Source organism: Pristiophorus japonicus, chromosome 3, assembly GCF_044704955.1.
Source record: "Pristiophorus japonicus isolate sPriJap1 chromosome 3, sPriJap1.hap1, whole genome shotgun sequence".
Taxonomy (NCBI): domain Eukaryota; kingdom Metazoa; phylum Chordata; class Chondrichthyes; family Pristiophoridae; genus Pristiophorus; species Pristiophorus japonicus.
Window position 1 is genome coordinate 130,055,648 of NC_091979.1, and position 27,838 is coordinate 130,083,485.

The window sequence follows — 27,838 nt, forward strand, 5'->3', positions numbered from 1 at the left end:
GTGGAAGCAAGTCTTCCTCGATTTCGATAGACTGTCTATGATGATACTCAGCTCTGTTATCATGTTGGAAGATCACAATTAAGCTGAGCAATAAAATTGCAGCAGGCAATGTATTATCCAAAGCAATCGCGAAGCATTAAACTGTCGTCTTCCTGTGTAGGTGGCGATGTTCTTGGAGTTGTTAAGTTCTGCTTTCTTCATACCACTCTGTAATTCTAAAGATGTTGTTGGCGGTTGCATTTCCGATTCTCGAATAAGCATCTTGCAAAGTAAAAGGCAGCCAATCGAATAGGTAGATGAGAGTAGCTTTGGTATTAACATACTAAGTGCAAGTAGATGGTGTTCGAATCTCTGAATTCAGTAGACTAGAGTAGGTTGCAGTGTTATTTTTTTTCAGTATATTAAACTCATATGGTTGACATTTTGCATTTCAGTACATTCGTGGATGACAATACTATACAGTTGACTGCTTTTATTTTCCCACCGTTGTATTGACTTGGTCCTCTAATTCAAATGTGATGCATTCACTTGCCGACGAAATCAAGGCTTTCTCAAAGTCTTCGCTCAAGAAACAGAGCACCCGAGTGACAACCATAACTGGGAAAAGACTGATCGAAACACTGAGAGATGCTCGAGTGCAGTTAGTAGAAGACGCCCATCAAACGGATGGAGCTTGTGGATATGTCGAGGACACCAGTCTTGATCTGAAAGTTGGAGTTGTCAGGCCGTGGCTTATGCTCGGTGAGCTAAACGTAACATTTTCTGAAGCTTCTGTTGATCTATTATTGCTCCATTGTTGCAGACTGTAGGATTGCTACATTTATTATGGTTGCTGAAGGGGGGGGGGGGGTAATAAACGTCTTAAGTTTTATATTTTAAAATAAGTTATTATTCAGTTAAAATACGATTGCAACAACGCCAAATTATCTTATAATACGGTGCGATACCCTTCCATTCTATAAACTAAAAGATTTGTAGTAAGACTTCTCGCCGTGCTAACCGGAATGAAACGTACTAATTGTGGCTCAGTTCACTAGAAAGGATTTATTTCTGAATTAAAATATTGCAAAAAGTCAAAGATTTCCCTGGCTACAGTCGGAGAAGGCAATAACCAGAGTGACAGGGCAGATGCACACACAGCGGTTTATGTACCTGTACAGGTCCAGAATGAACCAGTTCGGGGATGGCGTCCCAAACTAGTTTATTTTCCAATATGCCATTTGACAGTGAGGTGTTTTCCTGTGATTGTTTCCATATCTGATTGATGGGGCAAAAACTGCTTCAATAGAGTGTTTTGCATCTTTTTAATTCCTACAGTCTCTTTATGTAAGGACTTTAGTTCCCCTTTTCCAGTATTCTCCCGTATTCTAAGAATTCGTAGGTAGTACGACCGCATCTTAGTTCTCCTGTGGGGTCGTATATTTAAATGAGACTGCACTTTTCATCAGTCCGTGCAATTTATTTCACAAGTAAATGTAATATAATATCAGAGATTATTATTGTCAGAATTTATCTGATGATCTCTTATAAAATAACATGCTTGCGTAAATGAAATAACTGGTTTTACAGTATTGCAACGTGAGAAATAATTTACACAAGGTTTGAAAGATTCTGCAGGTTAAGTCCTTTTGATGGTGTCAGAACTTGCAATGATTCTCCTGTTATTAATCTAAGGTATATTTATTGAAAGATGCCATTAAAGAAGGACTGATTCTTGGTGACTTGTGATAATGTGATATCTTAATTTGTTGAAGACGAAATAAATTACGAGTAAACCAACAATTCTTGGATCACATGTAAATTCAGCACACTCTGAACTAGTATTTATGCCACTTGTGATACATTCATCATTTTCTATTTCCAGCTCATGCATACCGACTTGGTTTGTTGATAGATATTCTATCCAGCACTTCAGTGCATACAATTACATGGTAGAAAAGCTGCAATTTAGGATCAAGTTACTGTTTAGATCAACTGATTTCTAAAATGTTTAAGAAAACTGCATGGGCTAATGTTTGCCTGAATGACTTCATCCTAAGTTTGCTCCTGCATGGGTATTTGCATCTCCTGCCCTGTCCATGATTCTCCAAAATTAATAGAGTCACTGATCATTTTGTTTGTATTTATTTTTCTTCTAGCATCACAAGATGTGGCCCATGATTATGAGAAATTAAAAAATTATAAGGTAAAAAGAATTACATTAGATGTTGAGTGTTTCAGTAAAAACATCTTTGCCAGCAGTAGAGTGCTACCACAGAATAGATGTTGTGGGCTTGTGCATATAGTTACCTCAGGGCACTAAGCTACATTGCTGTGGGGAAGCAGGGCTTGTTACAGATGTAAAACTGGAGGTGAAATCACTACTGAGTGTCTCTGAACTATATACCTCTACACCTTCAAGCAGCCAAATCAGTGCAGCACCAGTGATGCTGGGAGCAGGTGGCTTGTCCACTGCTTTAGCTGCAGTTGCTGGATGGCTTGGGGGCAGTGGGTTGGGGTGGTGGGGGGTGAATTAAATGCTTGTACCCTCCAATCAAAAAGTGCAAATACTATGTTGACTGGATAATGAGCTCCCATGATGGCCTAGAGAGTAAAGGCACTGCCCGGGGTAGTATTGTCACGCAGACCAGTAGGTCTAGGTTCAATCATTGGTCAGTGCAGACTAAGGTGATTTTAGCTGGGGTGGCAGTTCAGACACTAGAATGAGTTTCAGCACTCGTTGGCTAAGGAGATGAAAAATATCCAGGGCTCCCTCTCCTGACTTCTGTACAGTTACCTCTGCTGGATAGTGACTATCTGTGACTACATCCTTATCCTCCTTACTATCTACACCTCCCAGACCATCTCCAGCCTTAGCCCCTAGGAAATAAAACTGTCCCAGATGACTTAACAACTTCCCTTCCTCTGGCCTTCAACTTGTCATGAAAATTGACCTGTTAAACAGTTCTCACATTTCTGCCTATGATGTTTCCTCCCATCCTGTTGCTTAGCAGCTCCCACTTCCATTTCTTACTTGTAGCTCCCACCCTTAAGTCTAAGGGCTCATCATCATAAGCAGTCCCTCAAAATTGAAGAACACTTACTTCCACTCTAAAAGTGATTTCTCAGGTGACTGTACAGTCCAATATGGGAATTACAGTCTCTGTCACCAGTGGGGCATATACTTGAGTACATCATGTGCATAACTGGTCTTGTCATCCAGCATCAAATTTGGTTGGACCATGTTGCGCACTATCTCACTTCCTTTCCATGGTTAAATCCTTGTATTACAGCAGAATCATACTGGAGAGCAAAAACCCACAACTCCTTTACTCGACGAAAAATCTGCCTCCTCCAATCTCCTTCCCTCACCCCTTCCACCCTGACTTCCAACACCCACTGTGAGGAGCATATGATTCTTTGAAAGGCTGAGACCAGTTGCTTTGGGAACTAACCTACGCCCACCGCCGCCCCCCCACCTCCCCCCGGCCTAGGCTGATCACCTCCTAACTCCACTCATCCTAACACAAACCCCTGTCTTTTCTCTCATCTTTCTCCAACCCTCCTCAAGCTAATTTCTTCTATGATATCCATCTTGTGTACTCATACCTTTTCCACCAACTCCTGACCACTCAACTACCCTTTCCTGGCCCCTGTGTTCTCTCTCTTCAGACACTGTCCCAAAACGTCATTATCAAATCCCTCTTGACAAAAGGCACACTTAACTTGCCCATCCCCTCTAAATACTGTCCAATCACTAACTTATTTTTCTTGTCCAAGGCGGTAAATATGCCATCACCTCCCAGCTACATGTTGACCTCTGCTACAGCTTGGAAACCCTTTAATCTGGTTTCCCCCTTGCCCACATCACTGCGTCTGCCCTGGTCAAAGCTGCCAATGGTTATCCTTTGTGACCATGGCGCTTTATTCCTCTTTGTCCTTCACTGCCTCTCCTCTATGGTACACCTCAGGGACTGCTCTTGTGTGGTTCTACATCTACCTTTCCCTCTGCAGCCATGGCATCTCCCGCAATGGCTTCTCTTTCTGCTTTCACACAGTCACCTCTAAATTCAACAACAACAACAATCTATATAGCGCCTTTAACATAGGTGCGTCACAGGAGTAATACGTGATCCTGACCAACGGATCCACCACAGACCCAATCCACGTCCGGACCAGGGTCAAGCAGGGCTGCGTCATTGTGCCAACCCTCTTCTCGATCTTCCTCGCTGCAATGCTCCACCTCACACTCAACAAGCTCCCTGCTGGAGTGGAACTAAACTATAGAACCAGTGGGAACCTGTTCAACCTTTGTCGCCTCCAGGCCAGATCCAAGACCATCCCATCCTCTGTCGTCGAACTACAGTACACGGACGACGCTTGCGTCTGCGCACATTCAGAGTCATCGTCAACATCTTCACCGAGATGTACAAAAGGATGGGCCTTACGCTAAACATCTGTAAGACAAAGGTCCTCCACCAACCTGATCCCACCACACAGTACTGCTCCTCCCCCAATCATCAAGATCCATGGCGCAGCCCTGGACAACGTAGACCACTTTCATACCTCAGGAGCCTATTATCAGCAAGGGCAGACATTGACAATGAGATTCAACATCGCCTCCAGTGCGCCAACTCAGCCTTTGGTCGCCTGAGGAAGAGAGTGTTTGAAGATCAGGCCCTCAAATCTGGCACCAAGCTTTTGGTCTACAGGGCTGTAGTGATATCCGCCCTCCTGTATGGCTCAGAGACGTGGACTATATACAGTAGACAACTCAAATCGCTGGAGAAATACCACTAACGATGTCGCCACAAGATTCTGCAAATCCCCTGGGAGGACAGACGCACCATTAGTGTTCTCGATCAGGCCAACATCCCCAGCATCGAAGCACTGACCACACTCGACCAGTTCAGTTGGGCGGACCACATTGTTCGCATGCCCGACATAAGACTCCCAAAGCAAGCGCTCTACTCGGAATTCCTACACGGCAAGCGAGCCCCAGGTGGGCAGAGGAAATGTTTCAAGGACACCCTCAAAGCCACCTTGATAAAGTGCAACATCCCCACCGACGCCTGGGAGTCCTTGGCCAAAGACCGCCCTAAGTGGAGGAAGAACATCCAGGAGGGCGCTGAGCACCTCGAGTCTCGTCGCCGAGAGCATGCAGAAAACAAGCGCAGGCAGCGGAAGGAGTATGCAGCAAACCAGGGTCCCCACCCACCCTTTCCTGCAACGACTATCTGTCTTACCTGTGACAGAGACTGTAATTCTCGTATTAGACTGTTCAGTCACCTGAGAACTCACTTTTGGAGTGAAAGCAAGTCTTCCTCGATTTTGAGGGACTGCCTATGATGATGAAGATGCGATTAAAAATTTGACACCGAGTCACATAAGTAGAAATTAGCTCAGGTGATCAAAAGCTTGGCAGAAGAGGTATGTTTCAAGGAGTGTCTTGAAGGAGGAAAGAGAGTTAGAGAGGCAGAGAGGTTTAGGCTGGGAGTTCCAGAGTTTGGGGCTTCCAATGGTTGAGTGATTATAATCAGGGATGCTCAGGAGGACAGAATTGGAGGGGTGCAGATATCTCGGGGAGTTAGAACATAACATAAGAAATAGGATTAGGAGTAGGCCATACGGCCTCTTGAGCCTGCTCTGCCATTCAATAAGATCATAGCTGATCTGATCATGGACTCAGCTCTATTTTCTGCTCCCCATAACCTTTTATCCCCTTATCATTTAAGAAACTGTCTATATCTGTCTTAAATTTATTCAATGTCCCAGCTTCCACAGCTCTCTGAGGCAGCGAATTCCACAGATTTACAACCCTCTGAGAGAAGAAATTTCTCCTCATCTCTTTTAAATGGGCGGCCCCTTAGTCTAAGATCGTGCCCTCTAGTTCTAGTGGAAACATCATCTCTGTATCCACCTTGTCAAGCCCCCTCATAATCTTATACGTTTTGATAAGATCACCTCTCATTTTTCAGAATTCTAATGAGTAGAGGCCCAACCTACTCAACCTTTCCTCATAAGTCAACCCCCTCATCTCCGGAATCAACCTAGTGAACCTTCTCTGAACTGCCTCCAAAGCAAGTATATCCTTTCGTAAATATGGAAACCAAAACTACACGCAGCATTCCAGGTGTGGCCTCACCAATACCCTGACTTCTCTGATTTTATACTCCATCCCCTTTGCAATAAAGGCCAAGATTCCACTGGCCTTCCTGATCACTTGCTGTACCTGCATACTATCCTTTTGTGTTTCATGTACAAGTACCCCCATGTCCCGCTGTACTGCAGCACTTTGCAATCTTTCTACATTTAAATAATAACTTGCTCTTTGATTTTTTTTCTGCCAAAGTGCATGACCTCACACTTTCCAACATTATACTCCATCTGCCAAATTTTTGCCCACTCACTTAGCCTATCTATGTCTTTTTGCAGATTTTTTTTGTCCTCCTCACACATTGCTTTTCCTCCCACCTTTTATCCTCAGCAAACTTGGCTACGTTACACTCAGTCCCTTCTGTTGTGGGGCTGGAGGAGATTACAGGGATAGGGAGGGGTGAGGCCACGGAGGGATTTGAAAATAAGGATGAGAATTTTGAAATCGAGGCATTGCTTAACCGGAAGCCAATGGAGGTTAACGAGCACAGGGGTGATGGGTGAACGGGACTTGGTGCGAGTTAGGACACGGGCAGCCGAGTTTTGGATCACCTCTAGTTTACGTAGGGTAGATTGTGGGAGTCCAACCAGGAGTGCGTTGGAATACTCAAGTCTAGAGGTAACAAAGGCATGGATGAGGGCTTCAGCAGTGGATGAGCTGAGGCAAGGGTGGAGACAGGCGAAGTTACGGAGGTGGAAATAGGCTGTCTTAGTTATGCTGTGGATATGTGGTCGTAAGCTCATTTCAGGCTCAAATATGACACTAAGGTTGCAAACAGTCTGGTTCAGCCTCAGACAGGATTTGGGGAGAGGGATGGAGTCAGTGTCTAGGGAAATTCCCCAAGGAGCCATATTTGGCCCCTCTCTTTGTCTACATGCTGTCCCTTGGTGACATTATCCAGGAGCGCGGAATCATAATAAGGACATAAGGACATAAGCATTAGGAACAGGAGTAGGCCATCTAGCCCCTCGAGCCTGCTCCGCCATTCAACAAGATCATGGCTGATCTGGCCGTGGACTCAGCTCCACTTACCCGCCTGCTCCCCGTAACCCTTAATTCCCTTATCGGTTAAAAATCTATCTATCTGTGACTTGAATACATTCAATGAGCTAGCCTCAACTGCTTCCTTGGGCAGAGAATTCCACAGATTCACAACCCTCTGGGAGAAGAAATTCCTTCTCAACTCGGTTTTAAATTGGCTCCCCCGTATTTTGAGGCTGTGCCCCCTAGTTCTAGTCTCCCCGACCAGTGGAAACAACCTCTCTGCCTCTATCTTGTCTATCCCTTTCATTATTTTAAATGTTTCTATTAGATCACCCCTCATCCTTCTGAACTCCAACGAGTAAAGACCCAGTCTACTCAATCTATCATCATAAGGTGAGCCTCTCATCTCCGGAATCAGCCTAGTGAATCGTCTCTGTACCCCCTCCAAAGCTAGTACATCCTTCCTTAAGTTATGTGACCAAAACTGCACGCAGTACTCCAGGTGTGGCCTCACCAATACCCTATACAGTTGCAGCAGGACCTCCCTGCTTTTGTACTCCATCCCTCTCGCAATGAAGGCCAACATTCCATTCGTCTTCCTGATTACCTGCTGCACCTGCAAACTAATCTTTTAGGATTCATGCACAAGGACCCCCGGGTCCCTCTGCACCGCAGCATGTTGTAATTTCTCCCCATTCAAATAATATTTCCTTTTACTGTTTTTTATTCCAAGGTGGATGACCTCACACTTTCCGACATTGTATTCCATCTGTCAAACCTTAGCCCAATCGCTTAACCTATCTAAATCTCTTTGTAGCCTCTCTGTGTCCTCTACACAACCCGCTTTCCCACTAATCTTTGTGTCATCTGCAAATTTTGTTACACTACACTCTCTCCCCTCTTCCAGGTCATCTATGTATATTGTAAACAATTGTGGTCCCAGCACCGATCTCTGTGGCACACCACTAACCACCGATTTCCAACCCAAAACGGACCTATTTATCCCGACTCTCTGCTTTCTGTTAGCCAGCCAATTCTCTATCCATGCTAATACATTTCCTCTGACTCCGCGTACCTTTATCTTCTGCAGTAACCTTTTGTGTGGCACCTTATCGAATGCCTTTTGAAAATCTAAATACACCACATCCATCGGTACACCTCTATCCACCATGCTTGTTATATCCTCAAAGAATTCCAGTAAATTAGTTAAACTTGATTTCCCCTTCATGAATCCATGCTGCGTCTGCTTGATTGCACTATTCCTATCTAGATGTCCCGCTATTTCTTCCTTAATGTTAGTTTCAAGCATTTTCCCCACTACAGATGTTAAACTAACCGCCCTATAGTTACCTGCCTTTTGTCTGCCCCCTTTTTTAAACAGAGGCGTTACAATAGCTGCTTTCCAATCCGCTGGTACCTCCCCAGATTCCAGAGAATTTTGGTAGATTATAACGAATGCATCTGCTATAACTTCCGCCATCTCTTTTAATACCCTGGGATGCATTTCATCAGGACCAGGGGACTTGTCTACCTTGAGTCCCATTTGCCTGTCCAGCACTACCCCCCTAGGGATAGTGATTGTCTCAAGGTCCTCCCTTCCCACATTCCTGTGACCAGCAATTTCTGGCATGGTTTTTGTGTCTTCCACTGTGAAGACTGAAGCAAAATAATTGTTTAAGGTCTCAGCCATTTCCACATTTCCCATTATTAAATCCCCCTTCTCATCTTCTAAGGGACCAATATTTACTTTAGTCACTCTTTTCCGTTTTATATATCTGTAAAAGCTTTTACTATCCGTTTTTATGTTTTGCGCAAGTTTACCTTCGTAATCTATCTTTCCTTTCTTTATTGCTTTCTTAGTCATTCTTTGCTGTCGTTTAAAATTTTCCCAATCTTCTATTTTCCCACTAACCTTGGCCACCTTATACGCATTGGTTTTTAATTTGATACTCTCCTTTGTTTCCTTGGTTATCCACGGCTGGTTATCCCTTCTCTTACCGCCCTTCTTTTTCACTGGAATATATTTTTGTTGAGCACTATGAAAGAGCTCCTTAAAAGTCCTCCACTGTTCCTCAATTGTGCCACCGTTTAGTCTGTGTTTCCGGTCTACTTCAGCCAACTCTGCCCTCATCCCACTCTAGTCCCCTTTGTTTAAGCATAGTACGCTCGTTTGAGACACTACTTCCTCACCCTCAATCTGTATAACAAATTCAACCATACTGTGATCACTCATTCCGAGAGGATCTTTTACTCGGAGATCATTTATTATTCCTGTCTCATTACACAGGACCAGATCTAAGATAGCTTGCTCCCTTGTAGGTTCTGTAACATACTGTTCTGAGAAACAATCCCATAAGTATTCTATGAATTCCTCTTCAAGGCTACCCCGTGCGATTTGATTTGACCAATCGATATGTAGGTTCAAATCCCCCATGATTACTCCCATTCCTTTTTCACATGCCTCCATTATTCCCTTGATTATTGCCCGCCCCACTGTGAAGTTATTATTTGGGGGCCTATAAACTACACCCACCAGTGACTTTTTCCCCTTACTATCTCTAATCTCCACCCACAATGATTCAACATTTTGTTCATTAGAGCCAATATCGTCTCTCACAACTGCCCTGATATCATCCTTTATTAACAGAGCTACCTCACCTCCTTTCCCTTCTTGTCTATCTTTCCGAATCGTCAGATACCCCTGTATGTTTAATTCCCAGTCTTGGCCACCCTGCAACCACGTTTCTGTAATGGCCACCAAATCATACCCATTTGTAATGATTTGTGCCGTCAACTCATTTACTTTATTTTGAATGCTGCGTGCGTTTAGGTAGTGTGTTTTAATACTAGTTTTTAAACCATGATTTTTAGTTTTGATCCCTCCTGCAGCCCCTTTATATTCAGTGACACTTTTTGTTTTTTGCCTTGGGTTTCTCTGCCCTCCACTTTTACTCATCTCCTTTCTGTCTTTTACTTTTGTCTCCTTTTTGTTTCCCTCTGTCTCCCTGCATTGGTTCCCATCCCCCTGCCATATTAGTTTAACTCCTCCCCAACAGCACTAGCAAACACTCCCCCGAGGACATTGGTTCCGGTCCTGCCCAGGTGCAGACTGTCCGGTTTGTACTGGTCCCACCTCCCCCAGAACCGGTTCCAATTCCCCAGGATTTGAATCCCTCCCTGCTGCACCACTGCTCAAGCCATGTATTCATCTGAGCTATCCTGCGATTCCTACTCTGACTCGCACGTGGCACTGGTAGCAATCCTGTGATTACTACTTTTGAGGTCCTACGTTTTAATTTAGCTCTTAGCTCCTTAAATTCGTCTTGTAGGACCTCATCCCTTTTTTTACCTATATCGTTGGTACCAATATGCACCATGACAACTGGCTGTTCCTTTTCAGAATGTCCTGCACCCACTCCGAGACATCCTTGACCCTTCCACATGTGTGCTGATGACATCTGGCTCTATGTTTCCACAACTTCCCTAGACCCCGTGACCATCTCTGCGCTGCCAGACTGCCTATCTGACATTAAGTGATGCATAAGCCTGAATTTTCCAAACTTGAATATTGGGAAAATAAAGCAATTGTTTTCAGCCTCCACCAATAACCGCATCATAAGATCAACTCCAACCTTGGCTGCTTGTTCCAGCTGAATCTAACTACATCCAACCATGGCGGTCTCTTTGACCCACAGCTAAGCTTCAAACACTGTATCCTAATCATCAACAGGACCACCACTTCCAACTCTGCCACATTGCTTGCCTCCGCCCCTACCTATCTCCACTGTTGCCTAAACATTTATCGATGTCTTTGTTACCTCTAGACTCAACTTCTCTAGCACTCTTTCTGCTGGCCTCCTAATCTCCACTCTTCATTAACAAATTATTCAAAACTCTGCTGCTCACATCCAATACCACACTAATCCTTGCTCCCCATCACTTCCAGTCACGCTGATCTTCTTTGGCTGATCGTCTCCAATGGACTGAATTAAAAAATTTTGCCCTTATCTACATTTCCCTCCCTTGCCTTGTCCTACCATAGAAACATAGAAAATAGGTACAGGAGTTGGCCATTCGACCCTTCGAGCCTGCACCACCATTCAATAAGATCATGGCTGATCATTCACCTCAGTACCCCTTTCCTGCTTTCTCTCCATTACCCCTTGATCCCTTTAGCCGTAAGGGCCATATGTAACTCCCTCTTGAATATATCCAATGAACTGGCATCTACAACTCTCTGTGGTAGGGAATTCCACGGGTTAACAACTCTCTGAGTGAAGAAGTTTCTCCTCATCTCAGTTTTAAAGGCTTACCCCTTATCCTTAGACTGTGTCCCCTGATTCTGGACTTCCCTAAGATCGGGAACATTCTTCCCGCATCTCACCTGTCCAGTCCCGTCAGAATTTTATATGTTTCTATGAGATTCCCTCTCATCCTCCTAAACTCCAATGAATACAGGCCCAGTCCATTCTCTCCTCATATGTCTTTCCTGCCATCCAGTCCCGGACCTTTGCATTCTTCAGTTCCATGAATCTGGTCTGCTGTGCATCCTTCCTCCCTCCCTCTGCTCCACCTTTAGTCGCGGAACTTAGAGCTGCCTTGACCCCACTACCTTTAAAAGCACTCTCAAAACATATCTCTTCCATTAAGCTTTTGCCCATCTCTTCTAACCCTTCCACAAAGATTCAGTGCCTACTGAAGAACTTTGGGATGCTTTTCTATCTCAACAGTGATTTACAAATGCAAATTGGTGTTAGTACCCGTGGACATGTTCTCGTTCATGATTTCCTACACTACAAGTACCTGATCAAATTATCTGGAAGTGGTTCAGAGACACTTTCCCTTACTGAGGAAGGGAAAGCCAGAGGCTGAGTCAGTCTGTGTGACTCAATGTGCATGTGCTAATGATCAGCCAATGGTCCAGACAGCTTATTATAGAGGGAATTTAAATGTGAAACAGACAGCTTTGTACCAATTAATTCTAACTGTTTTTCTCTCAAGATTTCTCACATCTTGAATGTAGGCTATGGAGTAGAAAATGCCTTTCCATGTGAGTTCATTTATAAAAGCATTTCCATACTGGACCTCCCTGAAACTGCTATCACGTCATACTTCCACGAATGCTTCCAATTTATTGACCAAGCAAAGGCACAGGTGAGAAATATAGGTACTATAGACAATATTAATTCCTTTTAATGAGAACACATTTAAAGAACATTTCAGATGAAAGAAAATGACTGACATTAATAAAATATACAAATATTTTAAATTGTTGATGTGTGTGCAATGAATAATTTATTCTTTTTTCCACTGAACTATGTTGACTTAGTTTACCTTTGACAAAGCAATGTATACAGGAAGAAATTGACTCCACACACACACTGGTGAACAACTGTTTTTTATTATTCATTGCTGAAGACTCGTGTGAAAGACTATTCCACTAATAGCCATTGCTCTTTTATAGTGTCCTTATCAGGCTTTAGATATCATGACTGGCAATATGAAACATTCAGATTCAAAAGTACTGGGGCAGTTTTAAAACCTTCATCAGGAATTAAGTATGATGGTCGTTTTGCAGAGAGAATGCACTTGAGATAAAAAAGAAAAAAATCAATAAAATGAAGCAATTTCAAAATCGAGTTCCTGCAGATGCCTAGAATTTACCCATAATATGATAATTGTACTTAATTTTAATCGGAAGCAAATACCCATTTGTAGTAAATATAAACTCTGCAGTAATAAACTGATCAGGGCTGGTTTAAATATAACATTTTATTTTTCATTCAAACTAGTGGATCTCCTGTGGCATTGCTCACTCAGTTATCTGTATGTGTCATGTTTGTGTTCTGTGTGTGTCGATCAGCTGCACTGCTTCCCAGTCTCTCTCTGTTTTGCTTCCCTCTGGTTTTCTCTTCCTCTTTCTTTCGCTCAGTGTGATGTTCTGCTTGCCTCTTTTTGCGGGTGTGAGGTGTTCGGTGGTGTGACAGGGAAGGGAGCAGTGGAGGGCCATAGGTAATATTTTTTATTAACAGGTCTAGTGTGCTGGTAGGGACGCAAGTTACGATGGATGAAGGGAGCATTTTCAAGTGGGCACCATTCAGGGGAGGGATGTTGCAAGGGTACAGGCCAGTGGGTAACGAGTAGAGTGGAGCAGGATTTGATAAAACTATAGGTTTGCTTTGCATTGGTGTGTGGCTGGGTGAGTATTGAGCTACAGATGATGGGAGGTAGATACGGGATGGAATGGCAAAATTTGCAGGTTGGCTTTTCGGTTGTGGATTTGAAAGTGGATGCGGACAGGGGTGTAGTAGATTCTGAGTCACAGGTAAAAAAAGAGATTTTGTCAAGTCATGGGATGGTACTAGAAAATAACATGAAGAGCTGTAACCACCTTGCACTACATCTGTTTCCCCAGCGCCATATTCCTTCCTTTCTCAAGTGTCCCCTAACCCGATGGTTCCTCTATCGTCTGAATGCACCTGTATTCTCCCTCCCTATGTTTCATTTGTGTTGCCTTCCCTTGCAGTCATTTCTCTGCCTTCTCCAATTCTGCTACTTATCACTTTCCCCCTTCCCATTGAAGCTTTCTGTGATCCTTTTCCCCTGACCACTCCTAACATTTCTGTTGCCTCCAATAATTTCTAACCCCTAATATTCCCTTTTTTCCATCCCTTTTCTTCCCTCTCTGCTCCTTTGTCCCCTTAACATTTCCCTTTGGTGCCCTAATACACTTAGTTTCCTTACAACATCCTGCCCCACAACATCCATGTCCTTACATTCCACTCCTCCTCACTTCCAAAATGTCTCTTTCGCAATCTGCCCTCCTTTGCTCCTTCCCAAGCCTGACTTGAAATTTTCACAAAACAAGTTGGGAAACTTTTAATGCTAGAACTACCAATCTGTTGGCAGCACTGATTAGCCTGCAGGCTGTAAAACAGCTGAGAGAGGAGGTGGAGGGGACAATGCAGCAGTTGGCAACAGTCTCCAAGTTGGTGAGTAGTGGAGAATAGACCAGAGAGTGTCCCATGGAGGCAGAGATGTGAGAAGAAGTCCATAAATTGACAGGGTTGGGTAGAGAATGCTGTTTGGAGCCCCGAATGCTGTTTGGAGCCCCAGATGCTGTCAAATGGCAGAGAATTGGAATGGTAGCATAGTAGTTATGTTACTGGATTAGTCATCCAGAAGCCTGGACTAATGATCCAGAGAGTTCAAATCCCTCTACGGCAGCTGGGGAATTTAAATTCAGCTAAATTAAATAAATCTGGAATAAAAAGATAGTGTCAGTAATGATGACCATGGGGCCGAACTTGGTTGAAGTTCCGCCCACAGCCGCCAAACTTCCGCTCGCCGATGCCGCGCAGAGATTTCTCCGGCGCTACTTGCTGCCACCCACCGATGCCGGAGGCTGGAAATCTGGGATTTACCTCAGGCACCATGGACTAAGATTGCTCTGCTGCCCACGAGAAGGACCGCTGGCAAAAAGCTGGTCTGAGCTGGCTGTGATTTGGGCGGCAGGGAGAATCGCTCAGTGCGCTGCAGTGCTTCACATGCCGGGTATTGAGCACATGCAGCAGCATTAACAGTGGCACAGAAATAGTAATGTGATGGGCCTCAAGCCGCACATAAAGAGTTGAGATATGTAACCAGATCAGACCGTTGAAGGGAAGGTGTGATGGAGGAAGGGGCAATGAGTGTTGAAAGATGATAAAGCCTTAATGGAGATGCCCTGCAAGAGTCTTGAAACCATTTCGGGCGGAAGATTTTTAGTGAGATTGTGACTGCGCATATGAAATGATCTTATGTCAGAGAAAATGTGCGAGAGTTAGAAGATGTAAAGCTCTGGCAGGTCTCGGCATGTGATAGTGAGAACAGCATGACATGAGGTGTGGAAGATGGAAAAATACATACAATGGATTGCAATTTCACTGATGCATAACTCATCTCAGGGGTCTCAATACGCGATGTTTGGCATGAGAAAAAGTTGGGAGAAGTGCAAGCCTTAATGTGTGCCCTGCAAGTAGTTCAACTGACTCTCGTTGAATGGAAGCCTTCTTGCATTGGTGACCCTTACTTGTCGTGGCGAGATAGTCCGATGGAAGGACCCATTATACAGTAGAATCAGAGGTGGAGGGTAAGATATATCGCATACAGTGGAACACCAGAAGGCACCACACATTATGCAAAAATGAGACACTGACCAAGAGTGGGTGAACAATGTGAATTTAGTAAAAAGTGCAACATTCCAAAAGTGAAAGAACATCATACCTTTAACGAGCATCTCCACCACCAACACCCACCCTTCTACCCGGCACCACCACCTCTCTTCCGCCCCCCCCCTCCCCCGATGTGAGGCCCATCATCCTCTTCTTCGCTCAGCCTCCAACACCACGCCACATCCCTGCCCCTCACTGCCTCTGTTTGATCAGGTTGTGCAGGAGGGCAGCAGGATCTCTGCAGACGTCTGTCTTGCCGAAAAGGTAGGGGGCGTGATTGATCGAGCCGGCATGCCCAGCTCCTCGGGATCTGTGTGCCATGAGGGTGTGGGCTCAGGGGCTTGCACGACCTGGCCAGAAGCCATCGCTTGCCTCATTGCCTCGACAGACTGGGTGTTGCGCTCCACCGCACTAATGAGCCACTCCATACTGTCAGTATGGTGTTGAGCAAAGGTCGCAATGCTGGTAGCTATCCCAGCCATGGTCTGCAGCAGATTGCGACCTAGCTTGGCATTCATCCTCGATAGCTGGACTATCTCATTAATGGCCATCTTTCATCCTCAGGTGATTGTTGGGTCTGTGTGGGTGAATGCGCCATGGTTGGTTTAATGCGACGGCTTCTGCGCCTGCTAGCACTTGTTCCTGGTCCGTCTGGTTCAAACCCCATGAATTCGGACCCCAACGCCGAGGCTCTCTGGACAGGTGGCACATATATCAGGACGCTAGTGTCTTCCTCTTGCAGCTCCTCAAGTTCATTTGGCTCTATCACAGGCCCTTCTCCCTCCTCTCCTTCCTGGTCTTCCTGACTCTGGGTGGCAAGGTGGGTGCAGTGGACATGGGTGATCTTGGGCGGGGGGAGGAGTTGGATGAATGAGCCGCTGTCTCGGGCTAGTGATAACGTAGGGGGATGGAGAACTTGGGATAATACTTCTCCTTTGTGTGCCAGAGGTGGATGGTGTGCATTGCTCGTTGCTGACCAACTCACCATCTGCAAGTGGAGGACAACATTTCATTCTATAGCTGGAGGGTGGGATTGGTCAGGATGACATATGAGCTGTCCAATCTCACATTGTGCCATCAAGGCTTTCCATTGCTACTTGGGCATACCAAGAATGGCCGACAAAGTGTGCGTGAAAATGCTTTTGACTTAATATTGCATGACCTTTCATGATGTAAGCGTCACGCACACTGGAGATTAGTTTAATCGTACCATGCTCTACATCGGGATCTGCATCAACCTTTGTGGTTGCACGGCGCTGCTCACCCACCAATGTCAAGGCACGCTCCTCCAGGCTGCTCAACTTTATGACCTCTGCTGGGCCCCCTCCCATGGCTCTTAGGCTTGCTGTCGTGGATGTCTTTTTCTTCTGCGGAAAGAAACGTTGCAGCCTTGACCCCTTTTGCTCATGCCCCACATACACACTCACATACACAGACACTTCTGGCACACAGCCTTTTGGAGTTGTACGAGAGGGCTCCAATAAATGGTAACTCACTCTTGCTGATGCCAACACATCGTTCCAACGTTTCCTACACTGGTCTCCATCCCGTGCAATGTTGCCCATTGAGGACATGGCCTCACCAATCTCACTCCAGATGTGTCTGTATTGGGGTGGTGGAGGCTTTCCACGACTAACCTGGGTGAGGTCTTTATACCTGCGCTCCACCTGATACAAGCTTCTCCAGTTCTTCATCGTTAAACCAGGGAGCTCTGGGCCTGGTTTTAACAGTGGTCCTTGAAGCTTTTAGTCCACTCATTTCAATTGCCTATATGGATGACTGCTGAATACTTTGTTGCTCTCTATTTCCAACACTCTCCCTTCTCCAACTGGCAAGTGCAAAGGAGTGATCAGCATTTAAGTGCATGCGCAGATGTCCCATCAGCCCGATTCGCCTCAACAATGACGTCAGCTGGCAAATTAAATTACAAACAAAAAACCCCATGCGCGGTGCACGGCCTCCAAAGTCTTCCAAGTCGATAGGCCTGCACATACCGCCCACTGCAGCTGCTGTCCGCTGACACCCACTCCTGGCTGCCAACTCCCGCTGCCGCCGACACAACCACGGCAAAGCTCACTCCTGACTGGCGCCGACGGCAGCGGACGGAAAAAAGGTATGGCCGCCCGGGGACCGCCGAGAAATGGACGAGCCTTAGAGTCGACCAAGTTTGGGCCCCATGAAACTATCGTATTGTTGTAAAAACCCATCTGGTTCGCTAATGTCCGTTAGAGAAGGAAATCTACCATCCTTACCTGGTCTGGCCTATATGTGATTCCAGGCCCACAGCAGTGTGGTTAACTCTTAAACTCCCTCTGAAATGGCTTAGCAAGCCACACAGTTGTAAAAAACCGCTATGAAAAACAATAATATGAATAAAGCTGGACGGAGCACCCAGCATAGACCTTGGTGCCGGCTACAGGCACGACAATGGCACACCCAGCCCAGTCAAACCTGTAAAGTCCTCACGAACATCTGGTGCTTGTGTCAAAATTGGGAATCAAGGAGCCCTAGTAAAACTGGGTCAATGGGAATTGGGGAAAAAATCTTACTGTCTGGAGTCCTACCTAGCAAAAAGGAAGATGGTTGTGGTGATTGGAGGTCAATCATCACAGCCCCAGGACATTGCTGCAGGAGTTCCTCACTGCAGTTTCTTAGGCCCAACCATCTGCTTCATCAATGACCTTCCCTCCATCATAAGGTCAGAAGTGGGGATGTTCGCTGATGACTGCAGTGTTCAGTGTCATTTGCAACTCCTCAGATAAAGAAGCAGTCCATGCCCGCATGCAACAAGACCTGGACGACATTCAAGCTTGGGCTGATAAGTGGCAAGTAACATTCACGCCACACAAGTAGCAGGCAATGACCATCTCCAACAAGCAATCTAAATACCGCCCCTTGATATTCAATGGCATTACCATCACCGAATCCCCCACTATCAACATCCTGAAGGTCACCATTGACCAGAAACTTAACTGGATCAACCACATAAATACTGTGGCAAGAACAGGTCTGAGGCTGGGTACTTTGCAGCAAGTGTCTCATCTCCTGACTCCCCAAAGCCTATCCACCATCTACAAGGCACAAGTCAGGAGTGTGATGAAATACTCTCCACTTGCCTGGATGAGTGCAGCTCCAACAACACTCAAGAAGCTCAACACCATCTGGGACAAAGCAACCCTTTTGATTGGCACCCCATTCATCACCTTAAACCTTCACACCGTGGCTGTAGTTTGTACCATCTACAAGATACACCGCATCAACTCACCAAGGCTTCCATGGCAGTGATGGGCAATAAATGCTGGCCTTGCCAGCAACACCCACAACCCAAGAATGAATTAAAAAAATGAGGCTACAGACAGTGAGAGGTGTAGAATGAGCAAGGAGAGGCCCTAAACATTGCTGGGCAACAGGAAGAAGGCTGTGGGATGGTGAGTGGCCGAAAACCTGCTGGGAGTGGATAAAAACAGGCAGGGGGAGATCAATGCTAAAGGGTGATGATTGGTAGGAAGCAGCTGAGAATAGGCAGTAAGAGGTTGATGGAGATCAGGGAAGCCATGTGATGGTAATAGACCACAATCTGGAGATGGATGCATTGTAGCAGCACCAATAGGGCTGGAGCGGGGAGATGGTGGACTTGGGTGCTACATAGCCATAAAAGCCATAGGGTAAATAAGATCAGAGAATTAAACATGTGGCTCAAAGACTGGTGTGGGAGAAATAGGTTTTGGTTCGTGGGACACTGGCATCAGTAGTGGGGTAAGAGGGAGCTGTTCCGTTTGCAGGGGGATGGGAATCTATGCAGGGGAGCAGAGGGAAGTAAAAAGGGGGCAGAAGCAAAAGGTAGGAAGGAGAAAAACAAGAGTGGAGGACAGAGAAATCAAGGGCAAAAATCAAAAAGGGCCATATTACAACATAATTCTAAAAGGACAAAGAGTGTTAAAAAAACAAGCCTGAAGGCTCTGAGTCTCAATGCGAAGATCATTCGTAATAAGGTGGATGAATTGACTGCGCAGATAGCTGTTAACGGATATGATGTAATTGGTATTATGGAGACATAGCTCCAAGGTAATCAAGGCTGGGAACTTAACATCCAGGGGTATTCAATATTCAGGAAGGACAGACAGGAAGGAAAAGGAGGTAAGGTAGCGTTATTGGTTAAAGAGGAGCTTAACGCAATAGTAAGGAAGGACATTAGCGTGGATGATGTGGAATCTATATGGGTAGAGCTGCGAAACACCAAAGGGCAGAAAACATTCATGAGAGTTGTGTACAGACCACCAAATAGTAGTAGGGAGGTTCGGGATGGCATCAAACAGGAAATTAGGGATGCGCGCAATAAGGGTACAGCAGTTATCATGGTGACTTTAATCTGCATGTTGATTGGGCTAACCAAACTGGTAGCAATATTATGGAGGGGGATTTCCTGGAGTGTATAAGGGATGGTTTTCTAGATCAATATTTCGAGGAACCAACTAGAGAACAGACCATCCTAGACTGGGTCTTGTGTAACAAGAGAGGATTAATTAGCAATCTGGTCGTGCGGGGACCCTTGGGGAAGAGTGACCATAATATGGTAGAATTCTTCATTAGATGGAGAGTGACACAGTTAATTCAGAGATTAGGGTCCTGAACTTAAAGAAAGGAAACTTCAACAGTATGAGACGTGAATTGGCTAGGATAGACTGGAGGATGATACTTAAAAGGGTTGACGGTGGATATGCAATGGCAGACATTTAAATATCACATGGATGAATTATAACAATTGTACATCCCTGTGTGGCGTAAGAATAAAAAAGGGAAAGTGGCTCAACCGTGGCTAATAAGGGAAATTAGGGAAAGTGTTAAATCCAAGGAAGATGCATATAAATTGGCCAGAAAAAGCAGCAAACCTGTGGAATTCCCTACTGCAGAGAGTTGTTGATCCAGTTCATTGGATAGATTCAAGAGGGAGTTAGATATGGCCCTTATGGCTAAAGGCATCAAGGGATATGGAGAGAAAGCAGGAATGGGGTACTGAAGTTGATGATCAGCCATGATCTTATTGAATGGTGGTGCAGACTCGAAGGGCCGAATGGCCTACTCCTGCACCTATTTTCTATGTTTCTATGTAAACCTGAGGACTGGGAGAAATTTAGAATTCAGCAGAGGAGGACAAAAGGTTTAATTAGGAGGGGGAAAATGGAGTATGAGAATAAGCTTGCAGGGAACATAAAAACTAACTGCAAAAGCTTCTATAGCTTTGTGAAGAGAAAAAGATTAGTGAAAACTATTGTAGATCCCTTGCAGTTAGAATCAGAGGAATTCATAATGGGGAACAAGGAAATGGCAGACCAATTGAACAAATACTTTGGCTCTGTCTTCAATAAGGAAGACATGAATAACCTCCCGAAAATACTAGAGGACCGAGAGTCCAGCGAGAAGGGGGAACTGAGGGAAATCCTTATTAGTCAGGAAATGGTATTAGGGAAATTGAAGGGACTGAAGGCCGGTAAATCCCCAGGGCCTGATAGTCTGCATCCCAGAGTATTTAAGGAAGTGGCCCTAGAAATAGTGGATGCATTGGTAGTCATTTTCCAACATTCTATAGACTCTGGTTCAGTTCCTATGGATTGGAGGGTAGCTAATGTAACGCCACTTTTTAAAAAAGGAGGGAGAGAGAAAACAGGGAATTATAGACCGGTTAGCCTGACATCGGTAGTGGGGAAAATGTTGGAATCAATTATTAAAGATGTGATAGCAGCGCATTTGGAAAGCAATGACAGGATCAGTGCAAGTCAGCATGGATTTATGAAAGGGAAATCATGCTTGACAAATCTTCTAGAATTTTTTGAGGATGTAACTAGAAGAGTGGATAAGGGAGAACCAGTGGATGTGGTATATTTGGACTTTCAAAAGGCTTTTGACAAGGTCCCACACGAGAAATTAGCGTGCAAATTTAAGGCACATTGTATTGGGGGTAATGTATTGACTTGGATAGAGAAGCGGTTGGCAGACAGGAAGCAAAGAGTGGGAATAAACGGGTCCTTTTCAGAATGGCAGGCAGTGTCTAGTGGGGTACTGCAAGGTTCAGTGCTGGGACCCCAGCTATTTACAATATACATAAATGATTTAGATGAACAAATTTGAATGTAATATCTCCAAGTTTGCAGATGACATTAAGCTGGGTGGCAGTGCGAGCTGCGAGGAGGATGCTAGGAGGCTGCAGGCTAACTTGGACACGTTAGGTGAATGGGCAAATGCATGGCAGATGACGTATAATGTGGATAAATGTGAGGTTATCCACTTTGGTGGTAAAAACAGAGAGACAGACTATTATCTGAATGGTAACAGATTAGTAAAAGGAGAGGTGCAATGAGACCTGGGTGTCATGGTACATCAGTCATTGAAGGTAGGCATGCAGGTACAGCAAGCAGTAAAGAAGGCAAATGGCATGCGGGCCTTCATAGCGAGGGGATTTGAGTATAGGAGCAGGGAGGTCTTACTGCACTTGTACAGGGCCTTGGTGAGACCACACCTTGAGTATTGTGTGCACTTTTGATCTAATCTGAGGAAGGACATTCTTGCTATTGAGGGAGTGCAGCGAAGGTTCACCAGACTGATTCCCAGGATGGCAGGACTGACATATGAAGAAAGACTAGATCGACTAGGCTCATATTCACTGGAATTTAGAAGAATGAGAGGGGATCTCATAGAAACATATAAAATTCTGATGGGATTGGACAGGTTAGATGCAGGAAGAATGTTCCCAATGTTGGGGAAGTCCAGAACCAGGAGACATAGTCTTAGGATAAGGGATAGGCCATTTAGGACCGAGATGAGGAGAAAATTCTTCCAGTGAATTGTGAACCTGTGCAATTGTCTACCACAGAAAGTTGTTGAGGCCAGTTCATTAGATATATTCAAAAGGGAGTTAGATGTGGCCCTTACGGCTAAAGGGATCAAGAGGTATAGAGAGCAGGAAAGGGGTACTGATGTTGAATGATCAGCCATGATCATATTGAATGGTGGGCAGACTCGAAGGGCCGAATGGCCTACTCCTGCACCTACTTTCTATGTTTCTATGACCTGGGGATCCTTGTGCATGAAACACAAAAAGTTAGTATGCAGGTACAGCAAGTAATCGAAACATCGAAAATCGGTGCAGGAGTAGGCCATTCGACCCTTCGAGCCTGCACCGCCATTCAATAAGATCATGGCTGATCATTCCCTCAGTACCCCTTTCCTGCTTTCTCTCCATACCCCTTGATCTCTTTAGCCATAAGGGCCATATCTAACTCCCTCTTAAATATATCCAATGAACTAGCATCAACAACTCTCTGTGGCAGGGAATTCCGCAGGTTAACAACTCTCTGAGTGAAAAAGTTTCTCCTCATCTCAGTCCTAAATGGCCTATCCCTTATCCTAAGACTATGTCCCCTGGTTCTGGACTTCCCCAACATCGGGAACATTCTTCCTGCATCTAGCCTGTCCAGTCCCGTCAGAATCTTATACGTTTCTATGAGATCCCCTCTCATCCTTCTAAACTCCAGTGAATAAAGGCCCAGTTGATCCAGTCTCTCCTCATATGTCAGTCCAGCCATCGCTGGAATCAGTCTGGTGAACCTTTGCTGCACTCCCTCAATAGCAAGGACGTCCTTCCTCAGATTAGGAGACCAAAATTGAACACAATATTCCAAGTGAGGCCTCACCAAGGCCCTGTACAACTGCAGTAAGATCTCCCTGCTCCTATACTCAAATCCCCTAGCTATGAAAGCCAACATACCATTTGCCTTCTTCGCCACCTGCTGTACCTGCATGCCAACTTTCAATGACTGATGAACCATGATACCAAGGTCTCGTTGCACCTCCCCTTTTCCTAATCTGCCGCCATTCAGATAATATTCTGCCTTCGTGTTTTTGCCCCCAAAATGGATAACCTCACATTTATCCACATTATACTGCATCTGCCGTGCATTTGCCCACTCACCTAACCTGTCCAGGACACCCTGCAGCTTCTTAGCGTCCTCCTCACAGCTCACACTGCCACCCCAGTTTAGTGTCATCTGCAAACTTGGGGATATTACCCTCAATTCCTTCATCCAAATCATTGATGTATATTGTAAAGAGCTGGGGTCCAAGCACTGAGCCCTGCGGCACTCCACTAGTCACTGCCTACCATTCTGAAAAGGATCCATTTATCCCGACTCTCTGCTTCCTATCTGCCAACCAGTTCTGCCAACCAACATTGAAAAGTTTTTCTGTAAACATTTAGAACGGAACAAACCCATCTAAAAATGTAAAACACAGGCCTGTCATGACATTGTTTCAAATTTATAATTATTTTACATAACATAAGAAATAGGAATAGGAGTAGGTCACCTGGCCCCTCAAGCCTGCTTCGCCATTTAATAAGATCATGACTGATCTGATCAGTTCCACTATCCTGCCCGCTCCCCATAACCCTTTATTCCCTAATCGCTCAAATCAGGAAGGCAATTGGAATGTTGACCTTTATTGCAAGGGAGATAGAGTATAAAAAGAGAGAAGTCCTGCTACAACTGTACGGGGTATGGGTGAGACCACACCTAGAGTACTGCGTATAGTTTTGGTCTCCGTGTTTAAGGAAGGATATACTTGAATTGGAGGCTATTCAGAGAAGGTTCACTAGGTTTATTCTGGAGGTGATGGGATTGACTTATGAAGATAGGATGAATAGGTTGGGTCTATACTCATTGGAGTTCAGAAGAATGAGAGGTGATCTTATCGAAACATAAAAGATAATGAGGGGGCTCGACAAGGTGGATGCAGAGAGGATATTTCCACTCATAGGGGAAACTAAAACTAGGGGGCATAGTCTCAGAATAAGGGGCCGCCCATTTAAAACTGAGATGAGGAGAAATGTCTTCTCTGAGGATTGTAAATCTATGGAATTATCTGCCCCAGAGAGCTGTGGAGGCTGGGTCATTGAATATATTTAAGGCGGAGATAGACAGATTTTTGAGCAATAAGGGAATAAAGGGCTATGGGGAGCGGGCAGGGAAGTGGAGCTGAGTCCATGATCAGATCAGTCATGATCTTATTAAATGGCGAAGCAGGCTCGAGGGGCCAGGTGACCTACTCCTGCTCCTATTTCTCATGGTGTTATGTAAAATAATTACAAATTTGAAACAGTGTCATGACAGACCTGTGTTTTACATTTTTAGATGTTTACATAAAAGCTTTTCAATGTTGGTCTGTAAATTGTTTTTAAGAGTTACGTTAACAACTTTCCAGTTCTGAGGAATCGCTCCCAAATATTTATGCTTCTCAAGGTAAGAGATGCAGTGCAGGAGAACAGAATGCTTTCCCAGTTTAGGCAGATGTAATGTGGCAAATTGAGGCAACAGTCTACTGTTTCCTGCTCCAACAGTGCACTTTTACCCCAATCACCAAGCCACACCCACCTACTGCCTCTGTACAATTTTCATTTATTTCCAATACCAGCCATCCTGTAATTTCTCTGCGGCTGACTGTCAATTTAGTGCCTAATTATGGATAATTTTGTTCTGGGTAGCTCCACCCATTATGAACCTCGTTGGGTCTGGCCAAACAAATCTCATTTTGGAAATAGGTAGCAGAGGCGAGTCCCTCAGCCCAACCTCCCTCCCACCCCCACCCCCAAAATTCCTCATTCTAGGCCGGATTCAAATTCAGTTGATTGAAATGAAGGCAGTGTTCAAATCCGTTGTTCAGTACCCTTGCTTCCTCGTTGCTTATTTGAAATGACTAATTTAGATTTATTTTTGTTTACTTTGTTGCCTTTTAATTCTCAGAAATGTTGGTGCAATGGTGCTCGTGGTACAAACATTTTATACATTAAACCAGAAAACAAACTGCAGCAATGGTTATTAAATTGTATCTACTCAAGGGAAAAGATAGGAGTGCATTGAAATCATAGGCTAAAACATCAAAAAATAAATCCAAAGGCTCAAAATCCTGACCCAAAGCCATTAGCAAGCGCCTTTTTTTAGTGGGGAGTGATGCAGTTATCAGATGTATTCTATGATTAAATCATAAAATTTGGGCAGTGTTAATATTTAATTTAATTACATACTGGGGAATATCATCGCTTCTATGGAGCCGATTTTCAGCAGCCCACCGCCCGCTACCGCCAACATTCCTCCTGCACATCCACCCACTGCCACTTTGGAGGTGGCCTGGAGCGGGCGAGAGGGTAGAGCCACCGGGAACCGCCCACTGATGTCAGCGGATGGCCGAGTGACGAAACTGAGCTCCCGCCTGCTGAGCTCCCAGATTCCTGTGGGTGGGAGTCAGTGGGACTCAGCCGCAGAACGGGGGTGGACCGCTGGTTGGAGGTTGGTCTGTCCCCGACGGTGGACGGTGTCTGAAGAACCTGAAAAACAGGTAAGTGAACATTAAAAAAAAATTCAACAGCATGGGGTCCCCTGAATGTCTTTGGATAGTGTTTGTATTTTTTATTTGTGATTTTTATTTTCAGGCCTTAGACCCTCCGTGGGCCCGACTCCATCCTCGGCGGCACTTGGGTGGCAAGAGCCTTTGCTGCCGAGAATGAGACCTCCCGCCCGCTGCTGCCCAGATTGGCGGCAAACGTCTTCCATTTGCTGCCCGCCGACCTTTGAGGGACCTTTTTCATGAATATCCCGTCCAAAGTACCGTCTGGTACCTCGGCAGCCATTGGTGGCACTTTGGGCGGCACTTGGGCGGGTGGAGGCCTTTTGAAAATCGGCTCCTATATATTTTATGATGCGCAGAAATAAGGACCTGTAATTATTGTTACCTTTTAGTTGAGTTTTGCACTGAAATGAAATGTTCTGTGCATCTTTTAAAATCATATACATAATTTAGAAACATTTATTTTGAAGATGCTGGATATCAGTGGTGTTGCTTGAAAACTGATCATATACTGCTGTATTTATTTTATGTAAAAATTTGCTATTGTCCGTGTAAAATTAAGAATGAATCGATTTATTTTTTAAACACTTCTATCTTAAAAATGATTTGCTTGTCTTGTTTTTCATTTTTTCTCTTCAAGAATGGGGTGGTGCTGGTTCACTGCAATGCTGGAGTGTCACGTTCTGCATCTATAGTCATCGGTTATCTCATGTGGGTACATGGACTCAGCTTTAAGGATGCTTTCTCAGTGGTGAAGAATGCAAGGCAGGCTACCAATCCTAACCCTGGCTTTATGGAGCAACTGAAGAACTACCAGCCAAAGAAATGAATAAAGAAAAATGGCCCTGAAGAAAAAGAACTGATAACTTTATGAATGCTGCTTACCCTCAGCAGGAAAGCAATGTCGAGACTGTGATTACACATTTCAACCTGTTGATTTTACAGTTTTTATTCATTATTGGTAATATTTTCATTATTAATATATATACATAAGTGAATATTAGCAACAGCATTTGAATTAATGGAATGCTAATGGTAGTTTGGATGCTGCTCATTTGCAATCTATAAACATCTAATTAAGTGAATGTTTTGCTAAGTAAAAGGAAGTTGTGCAGTTTTGTAAACTTAATGTCCTAGGCACAAGCCTGTAGATATGTTTACTAATAGGGATCAAACATGTTGTACAGCCTTTTTTGTGCATGTAGTGGTTTGTATTTGATAATTTTGGATCGCAATAACTTAAAAAAAACTATTTCTAGTTGTAAGACAGTATTTACCTGGTGTGTAATACTTAATGATAAAATATTTGTGACATTACATATTCTGAATATGGAAATGTTGCAAAGAAAATTACACTGAAAGAAAATCATAATGTATCAAATATTCTGTCAATATTTAAGAAACTTTATGAAATGAATTGTAGAAATGGTTAAGAAACCTAAATGCTGTGCATAAGGTCTGTTGCACGAATATATTTTCAGATTGCATCTCCTGCCATTAAAATCACCATGTACAATGGGATCCTGCCTTAAAATCATGTATTTTATTTATTTCATCATATTGTTTAAAAAATACTGTTTTAAATCATTATATGGCTTTCAGGGATCTTCAAATATACAAGTATAGCTTTAAATGGATATGAAAAAGGCAGACGTGCTCAAAAAGCACATGAATTTCATTCTATTAGTGAGTATAGCTTGGAGCATTATAATTACAAATTTATTAAAATATAATGGTGATTTCTGTATAACCAATACAATGGCTACTGATTGAAGTTAGTTTCGCTTGTTTTCTGCAATAATAGCCTGCTTCTTGCAGTCTTTTTTATGCAACGTATTTAATCTAATTGCTCATCTTTTTTGAAGGTTTTTACATAGATCTTGCTTTTGCCAACAGATCTATTCATTTTATATCATTCAATATATATCGAACAATGGGCTGCCTTTAAAGAGGAGATGGCTTGGGTACAGTCGAGGTACATTCGCATGAGGGGAAAACATAGGGCAACCAAAGCCAGAGCTCTCTGGATGACGAGAGGAAGATGAAGCAGAAAAAAATGTCAGGAAGAAAATACAAGTGAGAACTAGGTTGAATATTGAAAGTTCAGAGGGGA

General features: G+C 44.3%; 1 protein-coding gene across 1 annotated transcript; it reads left to right on the forward strand.

Moving 5' to 3' along the window:
• Positions 1-225: 225 nt before the first annotated feature.
• Positions 226-27,259, forward strand: dusp19a (dual specificity phosphatase 19a). The gene is made up of 4 exons (XM_070875826.1): positions 226-741; positions 2,139-2,185; positions 12,122-12,274; positions 26,366-27,259. The coding sequence occupies exons 1-4, from the start codon at positions 519-521 to the stop codon at positions 26,552-26,554; spliced, it is 612 nt and encodes a 203-aa protein (XP_070731927.1). The 5' UTR covers positions 226-518; the 3' UTR covers positions 26,555-27,259.
• The last annotated feature ends 579 nt before the right edge of the window (positions 27,260-27,838 follow it).